At 37.3% G+C, this 19,105-nt stretch overlaps 1 protein-coding gene across 3 annotated transcripts in view; it reads right to left on the bottom strand.

Annotated features, from left to right (window-relative positions):
* SRBD1 (S1 RNA binding domain 1) overlaps positions 1-19,105 on the bottom strand; it is a 203,974-nt gene that overhangs the window by 91,663 nt on the left and 93,206 nt on the right. For all 3 annotated transcript variants that reach the window (XM_060607037.3, XM_060607099.3, XM_060607042.3), the window contains exon 15: positions 7,742-7,833. In XM_060607037.3, coding sequence (XP_060463020.3) covers positions 7,742-7,833 — 92 coding nt within the window. The remainder of the gene's footprint in view (positions 1-7,741; positions 7,834-19,105) is intronic.

Below are 19,105 nucleotides of genomic sequence, written 5' to 3'. Positions count from 1 at the left end.
TTGCTGCTGTTCTTTCCTCTCCATCCTCCTTGTCCTGAGTTTCTGCCTTCTTTCTGTCATGTTACTGTCATTTTGGTGGGAGTTCAGAAAGGAGTAAAGGAATAACAGGTATACTCAATCTTCTTTTTTAAGTCAGAAATCTATAATAAACATTTTAATATCACCTACCTACTATTCTATCTATCCAATTGAAATGCCTCTCATGTATGATGAACTTATTATGGGAGACTATAAGCATATATAAGGATAACCTCTGCTTTCAATAAGCTGACAAACAGGTCAGAAGATGTAGTGATCGGAAGGTCATCTTACGTTATGTTTAACACTGTATGAATGTTAAGGTTCTGTTACGTTCAGACAGAGTAAACTTACAGACGGTTAAAAAGTAAAACCCACACCCATAGGTAGCACAGGTCTCAAATGAAGTATAAAGTCATCCCTGGCATCAGTCACTAAGAAAGAGAAGGACCTCTGGTCAGAAATCAGGAATTGAAAAGGTGGTGGCCCTAGAAAACCAAGAATGGAGACTCCGAGCTTCTTTCAGTATTTGCCTTCAGGACCACTCCTGGAAGACTCAGTATGTCTAGGTAGATTTTTTGAGTTGATATGGATCAAACATAGTCACTGCCATATGAGAGCAAGCTGAATCACAGAAGGAAGGCATACCTGCGGTGAATCACACGCTGAAGACACAGCCAGCCTTTGGCATCTGAGTAAGTAGGACCATAGAATGATTCCTCTTTTTATTATCTCCTATTTTCAGAGAGTCTTGTTGGGATGTTGTAATCCACAACACTGTGACAATTACACACCCACACAGGCCAGTGGTGAAGAGGAAACAGCAGCCCCCGTAGCAGTGGGAGGTCTGAGAGACTGCCACCCCCCAGACGATATTTCTCTCAAACGTTCTGTTAGAAGATTATCTTTCAGTGCCACCAACTTGGAAGGTTTTGAATTTTATTATTTAAGAAAGAAAAGTATCCTTTTATTATAGAAGTACATATATATACACTTATTCGTTATGTGGCCTCTTTAAGCCTTGGTTTCCTCATCTGTAAAGTGGGAATAATAAATGTCTCAAAGGGCAATTATGAGACTAAGACAAAATAATCCGGGTAATGCATTTACCACAATGTTTCACATATATTAAGTGCTTAAAAAAGATTAGTATTAGCAGTTCCCAATATGATTACTATATCTCCTCCTCTGACCGAGCACATGGCAAGGAGACAAAGCCCACACTGAACTGCTGTGACAGGGAGAAGTTTCACAGAAGGATCAAAATTTTGAGCTGGGATCTGAGTTTGAGAAGATGACCATGTTAGACAGGGGACTGTATCATGGAGCAAACAATCAAAGGGAAACTACAAGCTCTTTTGGATGTAAGTAGGCTTTTAGCCTCAGATTAATGCAAAAAATTTCAAATATGTATCTCCAGGTACATATTTCAAGAATAGCCAATGAAACTTGAAGAATAGCCAATGAAATTTTAAGTTAAAATTTTTTTCAAAAGTCCCTTTCTAACAAAGTCTAAATTTCCAGCTATTACACAGAAAAATGTTCTGACCAGAGTTAACATTTTCCTTATAATACAAATTATTTTCACAGGACATATCAAACTATCTTAATTTCTTCACACACATGATTTTAACTATTCCACAAAACAGAAACCAAAGCAACTTAATGTGACTAAACTCAAAGCAGGCTGTTTTAAACATTAAATGACGGAAGATGGCGGCGTAGGAGGACGCGGGGCTCACAGCGAGTCCTGCCGATCACTTAGATTCCACCTACACCTGCCTAAAGAACCCAGAAAACCGCCAGAGGATTAGCAGAAGGGAGTCTCCGGAGTCAAGCGCAGACTAGAGGCCCACGGAAGAGGAGCCAAACCTCCGGCAGCGGATCTGACTCCCTCCCGCTGCCACAGGGCTCCTCCTGAAGTGGATCACCTAAGGAGAAGCGAGCTAAGCCTGCCCCTCCAGCCCCCGTGCACCTTGCCTACCCACCCCAGCTAATACGCCAGATCCCCAGCAACATAAGCCTGGCAGTGTGCAAGTAGCCCAGACGGGACACGCCACCCCACAGTGAATCCCGCCCCTAGGAGAGGGGAAGAGAAGGCACACACCAGTCTGACTGTGGCCCCAGCAGTGGGCTGGGGGCAGACATCGGGTCGGACTGCGGCCCCGCCCACTAACTCCAGTTATACACCACAGCACAGGGGAAGTGCACTGCAGGTCCTCACCACGCCAGGGACTCTCCAAAATGACCAAACGGAAGAATTCCCCTCAGAAGAATCTCCAGGAAATAACAACAGCTAATGAACTGATCAAAAAGGATTTAAATAATATAACAGAAAGTGAATTTAGAATAATAGTCATAAAATTAATCGCTGGGCTTGAAAACAGTATACAGGACAGCAGAGAATCTCTTGCCACAAAGATCGAGGGACTAAGGAACAGTCACGAGGAGTTGAAAAACGCTTTAAACGAATTGCAAAACAAAATGGAATCCACGATGGCTCGGCTTGAAGAGGCAGAGGAGAGAATAGGTGAACTAGAAGATAAAGTTATGGAGAAAGAGGAAGCTGAAAGAAAGAGAGAGAAAAAAATCCAGGAGTATGAGGGGAAAATTAGAGAACTAAGTGATACACTAAAAAAAAATAATATACGCATAATTGGTATCCCAGAGGAGGAAGAGAGAGGGAAGGGTGCTGAAGGGGTACTTGAACAAATTATAGCTGAGAACTTCCCTGAACTGGGGAAGGAAAAAGGCATTGAAATCCAAGAGGCACAGAGAACTCCCTTCAGACGTAACTTGAATCGATCTTCTGCACGACATATCATAGTGAAACTGGCAAAATACAAGGATAAAGAGAAAATTCTGAAAGCAGCAAGGGATAAACGTGCCCTCACATATAAAGGGAGACCTATAAGACTCGTGACTGATCTCTCCTTTGAAACTTGGCAGGCCAGAAAGGCTTGGCACGATATCTACAGTGTGCTAAACAGAAAAAATATGCAGCCGAGAATCCTTTATCCAGCAAGTCTGTCATTTAGAATAGAAGGAGAGATAAAGGTCTTCCCAAACAAACAAAAACTGAAGGAATTTGTCACCACGAAACCAGCCCTACAAGAGATCCTAAGGGGGATCCTGTGAGACAAAGTACCAGAGACATCACTACAAGCATAAAACATACAGACATCACAATGACTCTAAACCCATATCTTTCTATAATAACACTGAATGTAAATGGATTAAATGCGCCAACTAAAAGACATAGGGTATCAGAATGGATAAAAAAACAAGACCCATCTATTTGCTGTCTACAAGAGACTCATTTTAGATCTGAGGACACCTTTAGATTGAGAGTGAGGGGATGGAGAACTATTTATCATGCTCCTGGAAGCCAAAAGAAAGCTGGAGTAGCCATACTTATATCAGACAAACTAGACTTTAAATTAAAGGCTGTAACAAGAGATGAAGAAGGGCATTATATAATAATCACAGGGTCTATCCACCAGGAAGAGCTAACTATTATAAATGTCTATGCGCCAAATACCCGAGCCCCCAGATATATAAAACAATTACTCATAAACATAAGCAACCTTATTGATAAGAATGTGGTCATTGCAGGGGACTTTAACACCCCACTTACAGAAATGGATAGATCATCTAGACACACAGTCAATAAAGAAACAAGGGCCCTGAATGATACATTGGATCAGATGGACTTGACAGATATATTTAGAACTCTGCATCCCAAAGCAACAGAATATACTTTCTTCTCGAGTGCACATGGAACATTCTCCAAGATAGATCATATACTGGGTCACAAAACAGCCCTTCATAAGTTTACAAGAATTGAAATTATACCATGCATACTTTCAGACCACAATGCTATGAAGCTTGAAATCAACCACAGGAAAAAGTCTGGAAAACCTCCAAAAGCATGGAGGTTAAAGAACACCCTACTAACGAATGAGTGGGTCAACCAGGCAATTAGAGAAGAAATTAAAAAATATATGGAAACAAACGAAAATGAAAATACAACAATCCAAACGCTCTGGGATGCAGCGAAGGCAGTCCTGAGAGGAAAATACATTGCAATCCAGGCCTATCTCAAGAAACAAGAAAAATCCCAAATACAAAATCTAACAGCACACCTAAAGGAAATAGAAGCAGAACAGCAAAGGCAGCCTAAACCCAGCAGAAGAAGAGAAATAATAAAGATCAGAGCAGAAATAAACAATATAGAATCTAAAAAAACTGTAGAGCAGATCAAGGAAACCAAGAGTTGGTTTTTTGAAAAAATAAACAAAATTGACAAACCTCTAGCCAGGCTTCTCAAAAAGAAAAGGGAGATGACCCAAATAGATAAAATCATGAATGAAAATGGAATGATTACAACCAATCCCTCAGAGATACAAACAATTATCAGGGAATACTATGAAAAATTATATGCCAGCAAATTGGACAACCTGGAAGAAATGGACAAATTTCTAAACACCCACACGCTTCCAAAACTCAATCAGGAGGAAATAGAAAGCTTGAACAGACCCATAACCAGCGAAGAAATTGAATCGGTTATCAAAAATCTCCCAACAAATAAGAGTCCAGGACCAGATGGCTTCCCAGGGGAGTTCTACCAGACATTTAAAGCAGAGATAATACCTATCCTTCTCAAGCTATTCCAAGAAATAGAAAGGGAAGGAAAACTTCCAGACTCATTCTATGAAGCCAGTATTACTTTGATTCCTAAACCAGACAGAGACCCAGTAAAAAAAGAGAACTACAGGCCAATATCCCTGATGAATATGGATGCAAAAATTCTTAATAAGATACTAGCAAATCGAATTCAACAGCATATAAAAAGAATTATTCACCATGATCAAGTGGGATTCATTCCTGGGATGCAGGGCTGGTTCAACATTCGCAAATCGATCAACGTGATACATCACATTAACAAAAAAAAAAGAGAAGAACCATATGATCCTGTCAATCGATGCAGAAAAGGCCTTTGACAAAATCCAGCACCCTTTCTTAATAAAAACCCTTGAGAAAGTCGGGATAGAAGGAACATACTTAAAGATCATAAAGGCCATTTATGAAAAGCCCACAGCTAACATCATCCTCAACGGGGAAAAACTGAGAGCTTTTTCCCTGAGATCAGGAACACGACAGGGATGCCCACTGTCACCGCTGCTGTTTAACATAGTGCTGGAAGTTCTAGCCTCAGCAATCAGACAACAAAAGGAAATCAAAGGCATCAAAATTGGCAAAGATGAAGTCAAGCTTTCGCTTTTTGCAGATGACATGATATTATACATGGAAAATCCGATAGACTCCACCAAAAGTCTGCTAGAACTGATACATGAATTCAGCAAAGTTGCAGGATACAAAATCAATGTGCAGAAATCAGTTGCATTCTTATACACTAACAATGAAGCAACAGAAAGATAAATGAAGAAACTGATCCCATTCACAATTGCACCAAGAAGCATAAAATACCTAGGAATAAATCTAACCAAAGATGTAAAAGATCTGCATGCTGAAAACTATAGAAAGCTTATGCAGGTAATTGAAGAAGATATAAAGAAATGGAAAGACATTCCCTGCTCATGGATTGGAAGAATAAATATTGTCAAAATGTCAATACTACCCAAAGCTATCTACACATTCAATGCAATCCCAATCAAAATTGCACCAGCATTCTTCTCGAAACTAGAACAAGCAATCCTAAAATTCATATGGAACCACAAAAGGCCCCGAATAGCCAAAGTAATTTTGAAGAAGAAGACCAAAGCAGGAGGCATCACAATCCCAGACTTTAGCCTCTACTACAAAGCTGTCATCATCAAGACAGCATGGTATTGGCATAAAAACAGACACATAGACCAATGGAATAGAATAGAAACCCCAGAACTAGACCCACAAACGTATGGCCAACTCATCTTTGACAAAGCAGGAAAGAACATCCAATGGAAAAAAGACAGTCTCTTTAACAAATGGTGCTGGGAGAACTGGACAGCAACATGCAGAAGGTTGAAACTAGACCACTTTCTCACACCATTCACAAAAATAAACTCAAAATGGATAAAGGACCTGAATGTGAGACAGGAAACCATCAAAACCTTAGAGGAGAAAGCAGGAAAAGACCTCTCTGACCTCAGCCGTAGCAATCTCTTACTCGGCACATCCCCAAAGGCAAGGGAATTAAAAGCAAAAGTGAATTACTGGGACCTTATGAAGATAAAAAGCTTCTGCACAGCAAAGGAAACAACCAACAAAACTAAAAGGCAACCAACGGAATGGGAAAAGATATTTGCAAATGACACATCGGACAAAGGGCTAGTATCCAAAATCTATAAAGAGCTCATCAAACTCCACACCCGAAAAACAAATAACCCAGTGAAGAAATGGGCAGAAAACATGAATAGACACTTCTCTAAAGAAGACATCCGGATGGCCAACAGGCACATGAAAAGATGTTCAACGTCGCTCCTTATCAGGGAAATACAAATCAAAACCACACTCAGATACCACCTCACGCCAGTCAGAGTGGCCAAAATGAAGAAATCAGGAGACTATAGATGCTGGAGAGGATGTGGAGAAACAGGAACCCTCTTGCACTGTTGGTGGGAATGCAAATTGGTGCAGCCGCTCTGGAAAGCAGTGTGGAGGTTCCTCAGAAAATTAAAAATAGACCTACCCTATGACCCAGCAATAGCACTGCTAGGAATTTATCCAAGGGATACAGGAGTACTGATGCATAGGGGCACCTGTACCCCAATGTTTATAGCGGCACTCTCAACAATAGCCAAATTATGGAAAGAGCCTAAATGTCCATCAACTGATGAATGGATAAAGAAATTGTGGTTTATATACACAATGGAATACTACGTGGCAATGAGAAAAAATGAAATATGGCCTTTTGTAGCAACATGGATGGAACTGGAGAGTGTGATGCTAAGTGAAATAAGCCATACAGAGAAAGACAGATACCATATGGTTTCACTCTTATGTGGATCCTGAGAAACATAACAGAAACCCATGGGGGAGGGGAAGGGAAAAAAAAAAAAAAAAAAAAAAAAAAAAAAAAAGAGGTTAGAGTGGGAGAGAGCCAAAGCATTAGAGACTGTTAAAAACTGAGAACAAACTGAGGGTTGATGGGGGGTGGGAGGGAGGGCAGGGTGGGTGATGGGTATTGAGGAGGGCACCTTTTGGGATGAGCACTGGGTGTTGTATGGAAACCAATTTGACAGTAAATTTCATATATTAAAAAAAAAAAAAAAAAAAAAAAAAAAAAAAAAAAAAAAAAAAACATTAAATGAAACCGCATTAGCAAGACAAGAGAAACTGGTCATCTGACAAATATTTAGCAATAAACTATGCGTGTTTAATTTGCAATATAAATATATTTAGGTTAATATATTAATTTTGCCAATAAAAAGCTATAATAAATAATATTTTATAGTAATAATATGAGATCTTAGAGTATCTTATTAATTTTATTATTAACTTTCAAGCATTTAATTTTACTAAAGGGATTTTGGGCTAATTTCTAGTATTCTTCCTCTTCTGTTCCATAATTCTAATTATCCTAATCAACCACTTTCTTCCTAACATGCCAATTCTTACGTATATATCTTCTAAATGATTTTGGGTAAATATTTTGCTTGCTTAAAACATAAGTCCAAAGTATCACAATCACATGCTTTTGTGATGGTTCGTAGTTTCTTACCTGCACTTCTCAAATTAGGGTCCAGCCCCGGCATCTCTTTGTTAGCTTCAGGGCTGACACTGTAGATTGATGCCCCTGCTTCACTGACGATACTGAGAAGAAACAAAAGGGGGAATATAATTTTCCAAACTTTCTGCCTGGTCGAAGAAAATAAATGAGTAAGACTGGGTATTATAAGAAAAAAAAACAAAACAAAACACCTGTTCTCTTTTTATTTCAGTGGTACCTATAGCATTTAATTTTTCATAAACATAAAGTGATCAAGTAATGTTTGTGTTCTGCACAGAGGAAATACAGAGGTTTATTATTTTTTAGGTTTATTTATTTTTTGAGAGAGAGAGACAGAGAGAGAGTGAGCGAGCAGGGGAAAGGCAGAGAGAAGGGGAAAGAGAGACTCCAAAGCAGGTGCCAAGCTGTCAGCGCAGAGCCCAATGCAGGGCTCGAATCCACAAACCATGAGATGGTGAGCTGAGTCAAAAAGCAAGAGTTAGATGCTTAACTGAGTAACCCAGGTGCCCCAGAAATACACAGGTTTAAATACATAATGAATTCATTCAGTTGTTTCCTGTCCATAGTAATCAAATAGATTATAGAAAAACACAATGGATACTCTCCCCTGATGCCAACTTCAAATTTCCAGAATACACTGAAATTCTCTTTATAATCCACTGTTGACTGATACTTAATGACTCCCAACTGAGTTAACCATTCTAAAGCATCATGGAAAGCACATACACATGTGTGTGGATATGTACATATATGGATATATACAAAAACCACTGCGATAGACACTTCCATTATTATTACTCAATTATAATGAACAACCACAATGTGAACAGGAAGGGGATCAGATGGGATATTATCCCACATCTTTTCAGGAGAATCTAAAATCATCCTTCAGTAAACTTGAAGCCTTTGACTTCAGGCAGTTGGTCAAACCATTTCATTTCAGCATCTATTTAATCAAAGCATCCCATACATCATCCTCTTCCTTTCTTCTTTGCCTCCAAACACTTCATACACCACTCTTCTGCAGCTGACCTGTTTATGGTGGTTGACATCACTACAGTTCATTCAACATTTTTAAAATTAGAGGCATTTTTTTATGACAAAACACGCAAAGAAACATCATCTACCCTTAGAATTTACAAGACCTATACCTCTCTGCCATGCCATCTAGGCATTAAGACTCAAAAGCAGAAGCATATTAGCACTTAATTTTTAATCCACTATTAGAAACTTCTTCCCTTCTCTGTTCCTCAGTATTTACTTCAATTATGAGACAAGTTTAGTGGATACCTTTTAACATATTGCCCCCTTTTAAGAGCTGAACACTGATAAAGAAAAGTGTGAAAAAGTTAGTTTGCTACCCCTTGTGTTTCAAGAACTCTTGACTGAACTTTGACAACAATTAAAAACCACCAAGATTTGAGAAGATTATTTTGGGGAATATGAAGATTTATATTTTTTTGCAACCAAGTCTATTGTCCTAAATTTCATAATAGGAAAAATGAACATGCTGCGATTGAAAAGCAAGGCTGTTTATCCTGTTCCTCATCAATACTACCATCAGGATACAAAAGGAGGTAACTGAGTGCGTATTACAAAATTTGCTTTAACAGATAAGTAATATGCCCAAGGTCGTTTGGAAGGTAAACTACTGAGGAAGATTTGAACCCTAATCTGCTTGAAACCCAAGAATGAGCTCTTAACCAGCAGAAAGAAGCACAAATAACTTCTGAATAGTTTTACAACCCCTCATTAAAATGAAAACCCATATTTTTGTACTAAACAATACATGTAATAATATCTTTTTAAAGAAGAACCATTTTCTTAAATAATGGATCCATAGGAGCACATTTCTCTCTTTCAATGCCTTCACTTCCAATCAAAAGGTAAAATGGGTTTTGTTTTCTGTGTCTAACATAGAACCTAAAGCATGGAGAAGGTCAAATATGTTCTATGATTTCAGAGATGGACTTTAAAATAAAAAGGTAATTGTGCTTTTTCTTCAATATAAGAGTTACGATTCTGCTTATCTTCTACTATGTAATGATCAAGGAGAAAATGTAATGTCAAATAAAGCTTGAAGTGAAGAAAACTCTTAGTGTGGCATAATAGGATGTTAAAACCAACATACTAGAAGGGATTTTTCAGTTCCATCATAGTGGTACTTCCTTACCTGGGGCCCTTGGTCTTCTAGGCAAGGAAAAACAGGATTAATAAAAACTGTATACAAAATATTTGTGTTTATCCATTTTTTCTAGGAAAAGGGATTATAGTTTTCACTGATTACTTAAAGAAATCCACAACCCCAAAAGAGGTTAGGAAGCACCATCACAGTATAAGAATATTCAGTCACTAGTCATGGAAAATCTGGTTTCAAACACAAATCAGCAGTCTAACAAAGTTTTGTTTTGTTTTGTTTTTCCTAAAAAAAACCTAGAGCATCCATGAAGTGCAGGCTGGACCTATTATTAAGGAAAAAGAATACTTTTTAAAATTTCACCACAAATTTATTTTCTATCATTTCAAGAAGGCTCCAAAATTACCACTATTAAGTAAAGGAGACTGAAGTGGTAAATACAAATTCCAATTAAGTGTGGCCTTTAGCAACTTGGTACCTGAGAATTTTCTGGGTGATTCACTGTCTCTTGGAAGGTATAATTCTCAGTAGACTGAGGGAAACTGTTGCAAAGAAAAACACTCAGATAATAAATATTCCTCCAAATACCACACTGCCACTTCTTTTAAACAGAGGAATACAAAACAGATGTGACACACTGCACCAAAAGATTTTAGATTAACATTAATATTAAATCAATACAAAATGTAGTAAATTTCATATGCTTTAGTTATTACATAGCATGGGTCCAATAAACAGTTCAGTACTAAGCACAGATCAGAATGCTCCAATAATCTAAATGAACAGAAAAACCTCAACACTGACTTCTTCAATATAAAACATTGAAGGACCTAAGAAGTGTATGTGGCAAGAATTAAATGAAACAAATCAAGCTGGGAGTGGTGATGATTTTTTCCAGGAGAAGCTGAGAAGAACAAAAGTTATAATGACCCCACCCCCATTCTGTTCACTCCTATTTGGATTTCAAGGATAGACATTCAGAGAGCATGCTAGATTTTATAAGCCACTTTCTGTGTATTCCAAGTTTCCCAATAAATTATTGGAAAAGGACTCCAATTATCTCCAATATATTTTGAAAAAAGCAAAAAGGAACTTTACATAAAATTCAGACAGCTCCTGATTTAATAAATATTATATTCCATAAAACAAATTTCTCTCAGGTGTAAAGAAACTGGACTCATAATCTTAGCAATTTGATTACTTTCTTTATTTTGCCATAAAGCAGACAAGACTTTGAGCAGAACTTATTATTTGGGGGGAATTTAAATGAGAGAATTGTAAATGAACTAAGGGTTCAATATTATTACAGTGCTCTGAAGTTCCTTCAATGAAATTGCTGGTACATGTAAATACCTAAATATATATATATATATATATATATATATATATATATATATATATATATGACAAATATCTCAAGTGTTAAAAATATGAAAGTACATTTCAGGAGCTACCACACTGGACTCACATTTTACCAGATATATATGTTACTGTAATAATGCTCTGTAATTAAATAGGCATTTTTAAAAACACCTAATCAAACTCAGCATGATTTTAGGGTCTCTTTTATTTAAAAATATACAAACCATACACTCAAAACTAAAAACTGAAATGCCCACAACACAGATGCATTTACTCTTAAATTCATTTTTTAAAATTTTAATAAACACTCTTTAAGTTAAAAATGCTAAATTTTGTTATCTCAAGTAAAATTCAATATTACATAAATCTGACCATTTATCAATATAATTTTATTTTTTTTTAAAGCTAGGCTTAAACTACAGAATTTGTAAGTATCTTCTGCCAAAAGAGATTGTATGTTGATGAATCTTTTAAAACCCAGTTCTCAAGTAGTTTTCTTAGAGTGACTATTCATTCTGACAATAAGAAAATGGCAATTTTCTTTTACGAAATTGAGATGGGGGGTGGGGATTCCTTTCATGAGACAGGGGAACTAGCCATTTGTTTTTTTAAGTTATTAGGCTAATAGTTTTCACATTCATTTACAAGGTTACATGATGTCTCCTCTCTTCTCCCCATTTCCCAAATATGAAAATAGCTTTGTTTTCTCTTATTTTAAATCACATGCCTCCTCATGTTAACAGGAGAATTTAATTCAAAGGTAATCTACTTAAATGAAAATGCAGTTATTTAGGAAGATATCAAAATCAGCCAGGATATATTGCTTAAATTAACAAAAACTGATGTGTTTTTAATTCTTTTCAAAAGTACATTGGAATTCCTCAAACCTTACTGTTAGCTAACAGTTTTCATATCTTCCTTCTGCCCAACAAAAAAATAATAATAATACACACTAACTACTAGGTTAAATGCACAGCTTATTTCACTACAGTTTTTAAAAATAATTGATCTAAAAATTCTTCTTCCAAATTTTCAGACTGAGAAACATTCATATGGAGAGAGAGTAAATGCTTTGAGCTAAGCTCCGCAACAAGTAATACACAGTACTAAAAAAGTTAGGCAACACAGACCTGGATTCTGTGCTCTGCACACAAGATAACCTGTTCTAAAGTATGAAAGGACGGCTGTTGTCCTTTAGGGATAGGAAACAAGGCCCAAACCAAAACCCCGTGAACACAAGGCACTCTAGGATTTAATGGTTAAAGTACAAAGTTTATTTCTAGGACAATATCAAAGCAATTTTAAGTTCCTATATTTAGTGATGAACTGTCATTTCAGGGAGTTTCAAATGAGCAATGTCTAGTCACTTTAAAAACTAGGGTAACCTGGTGATGATAAGGAAGTAAGGAAACAAGCAAAATCATAAACTGTTAAAGAGGTTTAAGCTGTAGAACTCTTCTGGATGGTATCCTGAAAATATAAATCAGAAGTTAAAAAAATATGCATCCTTTCTGAATCAGTTATTATATTTTTAAGAATTTATACAAAAGATATTTAAAAATACACAAAAAATGAACAAGTGCTATTTGTCAGAGCATAGCTTTAATGGAAAGAAACTGAAAACCAAAACCCCTATCATTAGAGGGTTCATTAAATGAAAAGCTATACTGTCACTAAAAATTAGTTGCCAAAAACTAAGTGAAAAAAAAAAATGGTTATAAGACTAAAACATGAGGGGTATTTGGGTGGTTCAGTCAATTGAGCTTCTGACTCGATTTTGGCTCAGATCATGATCTGGCAGTTTGTGAGGTTGAGACCCTGCAACAGGCTCTGCCTAGTTGGGATTCTCTCTACCTCTCTCTTTGCCCTTCCCAGCTCATGCTCTCTCTCTCTCAAAATAAATACATAAACTTAAAAAAAAAAAAAAAAAAAGGGCTATAAGACCAATCTAATATTTTCAAATTTACCTAAATTTTTACATAAAAAGAAAAAAAGATTTATGTGATGTTAAAAGTGCTTAAATGAGTTACTCCTTTAATTGCATTCTTGTTTTTTAATTTTTCTTCAATAGCCATGTAATATTTGTAAACAGAAAAAGTTTAAAATTTAAGTTTAAAATAACAATTCCTAATTGCCACAAAAGATGGTGTCACATAGCACCCAACATTCTCTTTTATTCTACCAAACTTTCTTGTACAGTTATTAAAGTTATTTTGAATTTAATATGGGTAAACATATCATTTGTTACAAATAACTTCCACACGTGGCTTCTAGATCTCAAACGATAAGTTTTATGACATTGCCATAACAAAAGAAAGCTGGAGCAGAAAGAACAAGTTCTCAATTTATACACACAGGCTAGATAAGAAACAAATGTATGATGAAAAGTTTTACAAGAAATTACATATTTCATATATCCTTAAGTTTTACTCAGTCCTTGGCCTCTGAATCCACTTCCCAAGTTATCCTTCATGATCACCAAGGAACAATCAGTTCACTACCCACAGCGTACCAGAAGCAAGGTGACACGCTAGCGTGCCAGGAAAGCAGGGTGCGTGGAAAAAAAAAAAAACAAAAACCACTAAAAACAATATGGTGAAAGAGAAAAAGAAAACACACAACCTCAAGATTTCAATAGCGCCAAAGAAGTTCACCTTCAGATATGTAACACTAGCACCATCTGGTGGATGACTCGTTAGAAACAATTCAATTGCTAGTTTTAAAAAAGAGAGAAAGAAAAGAAAAAAACATAATTCCAAGCCTTCTTTCAAAATCTGAGCATTTTCCAAAGAGAATAAGCCTGGCAAAGGTACTGTAATCACACAGAGGACCCATCATAATCCCGGGAGAACTTCAAATGTCTACCAAAGGTGGGTATGTACTCCCAGATGGACATCCTATCATACCTTACCCACACAGCAAGATTTCAACAGTACAGAATTCCCTCGGCTACCTTTCCTTCAGTGCTCCATACATAGATATAAAGAACACTTTGCAGCCACAGAGAAAAAAAAAAAAAAAAGGAAGACCCAAATTAGCAACTATGGAGCAGAACTTTAATTTGGAGTTTGAGCTTCCTCAGAGCACCAGCTACCTATCCTTCCAGGCTCTAAACAAACCAACGGTTAGTTTTGATGCTATTTAGTATCAGAGGTCTATGTTCACAAGGATGCTATGTCTCTACAGTGGACCACTGTGTCAAAATATTACGTTGAAATCCCTGGTACTACTGGCAGTAGGACATTCAATGCCAGAGATGCCAAAAATCACTGGTATCTTCAAATGCTATTATAGGGGAAAGCAAATTAACAAACTGAAAGACAAAAAGGATGCAGAGCTTGTCTCCCATTTGGTTTGTCTTTTTTTAATGTTTATTTATTTTTTGAGAGAGACAAAGACAGAGCACCAGTGAGGGAAGGGGGCAGAGAGGGAGATACAGAATCTGAAGAAGGCTCCAGGCTGAGCTGTCAGCTCAGAGCCGACACAGGCTCAAACTTATGAATGTGAGATTATGACCTGAGCCACAGTCAGACGTCCAACTGACTAAGCCACCCAGGTGCCCCTAGTCTCCCATTTGTAGGCTGGGTCCCTCAAGTGAGGTAGAAGCTACTCCTGACCAAGAATGGCTTGGTCTCCACTACTCTCCACTACTCTCCACAGTAAGCATCCCTTTTATTCTCTCTCTCCCTTCCCTTCACTGTCTGCTTTCTCTTTTAAAAATCCCTTCTTTATTTCTTTTTCCCCATCTACGTTTGAGATCAACATGAAGTTGTCACAAGTACTGCATGGTACCACGAAGGGAGCTCAAGAAAAAGCTGCCACAGGAGCAACCACAAGGCCTGGAGCCTACGTGATGTCAGACTAAGCAAAAGGACAGGGCCTCCTGACTCCAAGACAAGAAAATCCGGCCCAAAGAGAGGGGCATTAACTGCAGAGGAAACTGTCGTCTGCAGCAGTACTGGAAACATTCCACGTTCACTACTGATAAGACACAAAAATAATAATGACCTGATTTTACAGTGAAAATGTCCTTTGGTCAACATTTTGAAATGTGTTGATTTAAAGAACATGATGTCAACCTATCTGCCGAGTCCCCTACCCCCATACATCAAAAAGTATGCTTCTTCTGATTCTTACATTTAACTCCAAAATCATTCATTGACTCAATGTGTACTTACTCATATAATAAACCAATTATCTGCATTTGTTTATTCTTTTTCAAACATAATGCTATTCAGATATAAATTTGAGAGTTGCACAGAGAACTGTGTAGAATTTTCTTACAAAGGGAAAAGTTTGCTTCATTAACTCATCTTTTCACCTTTTCTAGTTTATCTATGGGAGTTTATCCACTAGTAAATATGAGTTCAGATTGCTAGAGCACAGACTTTTTAGAATGAAACTTACTGCAAAATATTTTATTCCTTTATTATCCACCCAATAACAGAAGTCAGGGGCAGCTTGGGTGGCTCAGTCAGTTAAGTGTCTGACTCTGATTTAGGCTCAGGTCATGATCTCATGGTTGTGAGATCGAGCCCCCACGTCAGGCTCCACGTTGGGTGAGAAGCCTGCTTAAGATTCTCTCTCTCCCTCTCCCTCTGCCCCTCTCCAGCTCTCTCTCTCTCTCTCTCTAAAAAAACAAAAACAAAACAAAGCAAAACAAAACCCAAAGAACCCAGAATCGGAATTACCAACTTAGAAGATATACTATTCTAATATTTGTCAGTAATAGTAAGTGTTCAATAATGCAATACTAATTATTAAAAGTTTTAAGAAAGAACAATAACAAAAAAGGGGAGAAGCAAAGGAAATGAGACAATGAAAAGTAAAATAATAACAATAATTAAAAGGACACAGACCTACTTTGCCAACAACTTGTAGCCCAGTTCCTTCTACCCACAGAATAAAGTTTTGGTAACAGCAATGGTTTGTGTTACATTCCCTAATACTCTTCTAAATATTACCATTGACAATCTCAGTGAATTTCACTAATGACACACATTGATCAATTTTCATACCCATCCCCCCCCCCTCCCCCGCCGCTGCCCAATCCCTGTTAAGGGAGACCCTATCTAGGAACATCATCTTACACATTCACCAGCTAGCAGCCTGCAAGTTGGATTACCAAGCCCAATTCTGGAGCAGCCTCTACCGTCAGAATTTCTTTTGGCCACCCGGATAATGCCAGGGAGAAACAAAAGAAAAAGAAAAAAAAAAATCAAACCTGAACACACAGGCCATGAATAAATAAGACCACTACTCCAGATCAACCACTTTTCTAATCATGGTTTTTAAAGATACACTGAACAGATGGAAGGAGAGAATGAATTTCAGTTCAGCTGACTGCTCCATTTACTTCTTTATCTATAGTCAGATCTTTACTTTTTTGGGATCACTGCACATTTCTGGCTCTGCTGTATTATACTGTGTAAATATTTAGGAGAAATAATTCCCTTCAAGGATCTAAATTTCCACTGTCGTTATGGCAAATGAACCTGTTTATGCTATGTTTGTTAAGTAACAGCAAGCCTAAAAGTACACAGGAATTTACTAACATATGTGGTACACAAACATCACAATCATAAAGCTTCTCGTGGGGACATAGCAAGAACATGAAAGGCCAGTTTATTTTTATTCCCACTGCCCTGTAATTTTCTTTAGCTCTACTACAACAGTTCTTAATTCAAACCTTCCCTGCAGTTACAGGAACAGGGTAGTCTGAATGTACACACACCATACTCCAAACTATCATCTCATTTGACCTTCCTTGATTCTAGAACAAAGGTTCTCAAACACGATCCTGCATCAGAATGTGCTGCAGGCTATTAAACCTTAGCTCCCTGGGCCCCACCCCCAGAGTTTCTGCTCCCCTGAGGCCAAGAATTTGCATTACTAACAAATTATCTGGTGGTGCTGGCACTGCTAGGCCTAGGACCACACTTTTCATTTTACAGCTTTACTGTGGTATAATTCACAGTTCACAAAATTCACCCATCTTAAAGTGTATAATTCAATGACTTTTAGTAATGTTACACAAGCATCATCAAAATCCAATTTCAGAACACTTTCATCCCCAAATGACAGTGTGTGCCCATTTACAGTTTTCATTCCCACCTCCAGCCCCAGGTATCCATTTTCTATTCACTTCATCTGGACATGTGTCATAAATGTTATCATAAAATATATGGTCTTCTGAGTCTGGCTTCTTCACTTATGAGATTTTTGAGATTCTTCCATGTTGTAGCATCAGTGTTTTCTTTTTAGTGCTGAACAGTATTCCATTGTTCTAGGTACACCACATTTTATTTATCTTTTCACCAGTTGGTGGACTTTGGGGTTGGTTCCAATTTTCTGGTATTAAGAATAATGCGGCAGGGGGTTGCCTGGGTGGCTCGGTCGGTTAAGCCTCCGACTTCAGCTCAGGTCACGATCTCACGGTCCGTGAGTTCGAGCCCCGAGTCGGGCTCTGGGCTGATGGCTCAGAGCCTGGAGCCTGCTTCCGATTCTTTGTCTCCCTCTCTCTCTGTCCCTCCCCCGTTCATGCTCTGTCTCTCTCTGTCTCAAAAACAAATAAACGTTAAAAAAAAAAATTAAAAAAAAAAAAAAAAAAGAATAATGCGGCAGGGAGCCTAGGTGGCTCAGTCGGTTAAACATCTGACTCTTGATTTCAGCTCAGGTCATGATCTCACTGTTTTTGAGATCAAGCCCCCTTGTTGTGCTGCTGGCACAGAGATTCTCTCTCAGAAAAACAAACAAAATAAAAAACAAAACAAAAACATTAAAAAAAAAAAAAAAAAGAATAAGTCTTTATGTTGGACACACATTTCATTTGGACAGATTCCCAGAAGTGGAAATGCTGAAGTATAAGTTTATGCCTAATTTTAAAAGAAACTGTCTAGGTGCAACTAACGAGGGCTCCAATTTATTCATTTCCTTGATGATACTTGTTACTGTCTGCCTTTTTGACTAAAGCTATTCTAGTAGTTATGTGGTATCTTTTTACTTGTAGTTTAATTTATATATCTTTAATTAATAATGGTGCTGTGCATTTATTCAACGTATTTGTTGGCCTTCCCTAATCTTCTTTAGGAAATACCTATTCAAATCTGTTGCCCATTAATTGGCTTGTCTCCTTGTTATTGAATCAGAAGTGTTCTTTATGCATTATAAATACAAGTCCTTTATCAGACACGTGACTTGCATACATTTTCTTCCAAATTTTGGCTTGTCCTGTCATTTTCTTTTTTTTTTTTTTTTTTTTTTTTTTTTTTGTCCTGTCATTTTCTTAATGGTCTTTTGAAACACAACGGTTTTTAATTTTGATGAAGTCTAGGGCTATACTTTGAGAACCACTGTTCTAAAGCCTCAAAAATTCAAAAGAAATAAAAAACCCTTCAAAAATGTGAAAGCTTAGTGGTTTCCCATCTACATCAGCAAATATGTAAACGTCACTCACATCCACTTTTCTGTTTTGTTTTGTTTTAGCAAAGCCTATCACAACTATCATCCTAAATATATTTACTGTTTTTAGGAGGAAAAGAGAATTTGGAACTAATTGGCTTTAACATATTATGGGGTGAATATATTCAGCTGCAAATGGGCCTGAGATATCAACTGGGAACAATGGAAGGAATGCTAGCACTACACAATATGAACTTCTGAGCCAGTATTTTCAAAATTATTAATCAGTCCTATGGCTTTTAACACCATGCTTAAAGATGTAAGAAATATATCAACTCTACAAATTAATGGGAACAAAGATAAATCGTGCGCCATGGTAGAGATTATCGAGACAAGAGCGTTCCCTGAAAGATACATTTATCTTGATATTTTTGTCTGATTTTATTAGCCTTCCT

This window comes from Panthera onca, chromosome A3 (genome assembly GCF_046562875.1).
Source record: "Panthera onca isolate mPanOnc1 chromosome A3, mPanOnc1 haplotype 2, whole genome shotgun sequence".
Classification (NCBI taxonomy): domain Eukaryota; kingdom Metazoa; phylum Chordata; class Mammalia; order Carnivora; family Felidae; genus Panthera; species Panthera onca.
This window is presented reverse-complemented; position numbering and strand designations above follow the sequence as displayed.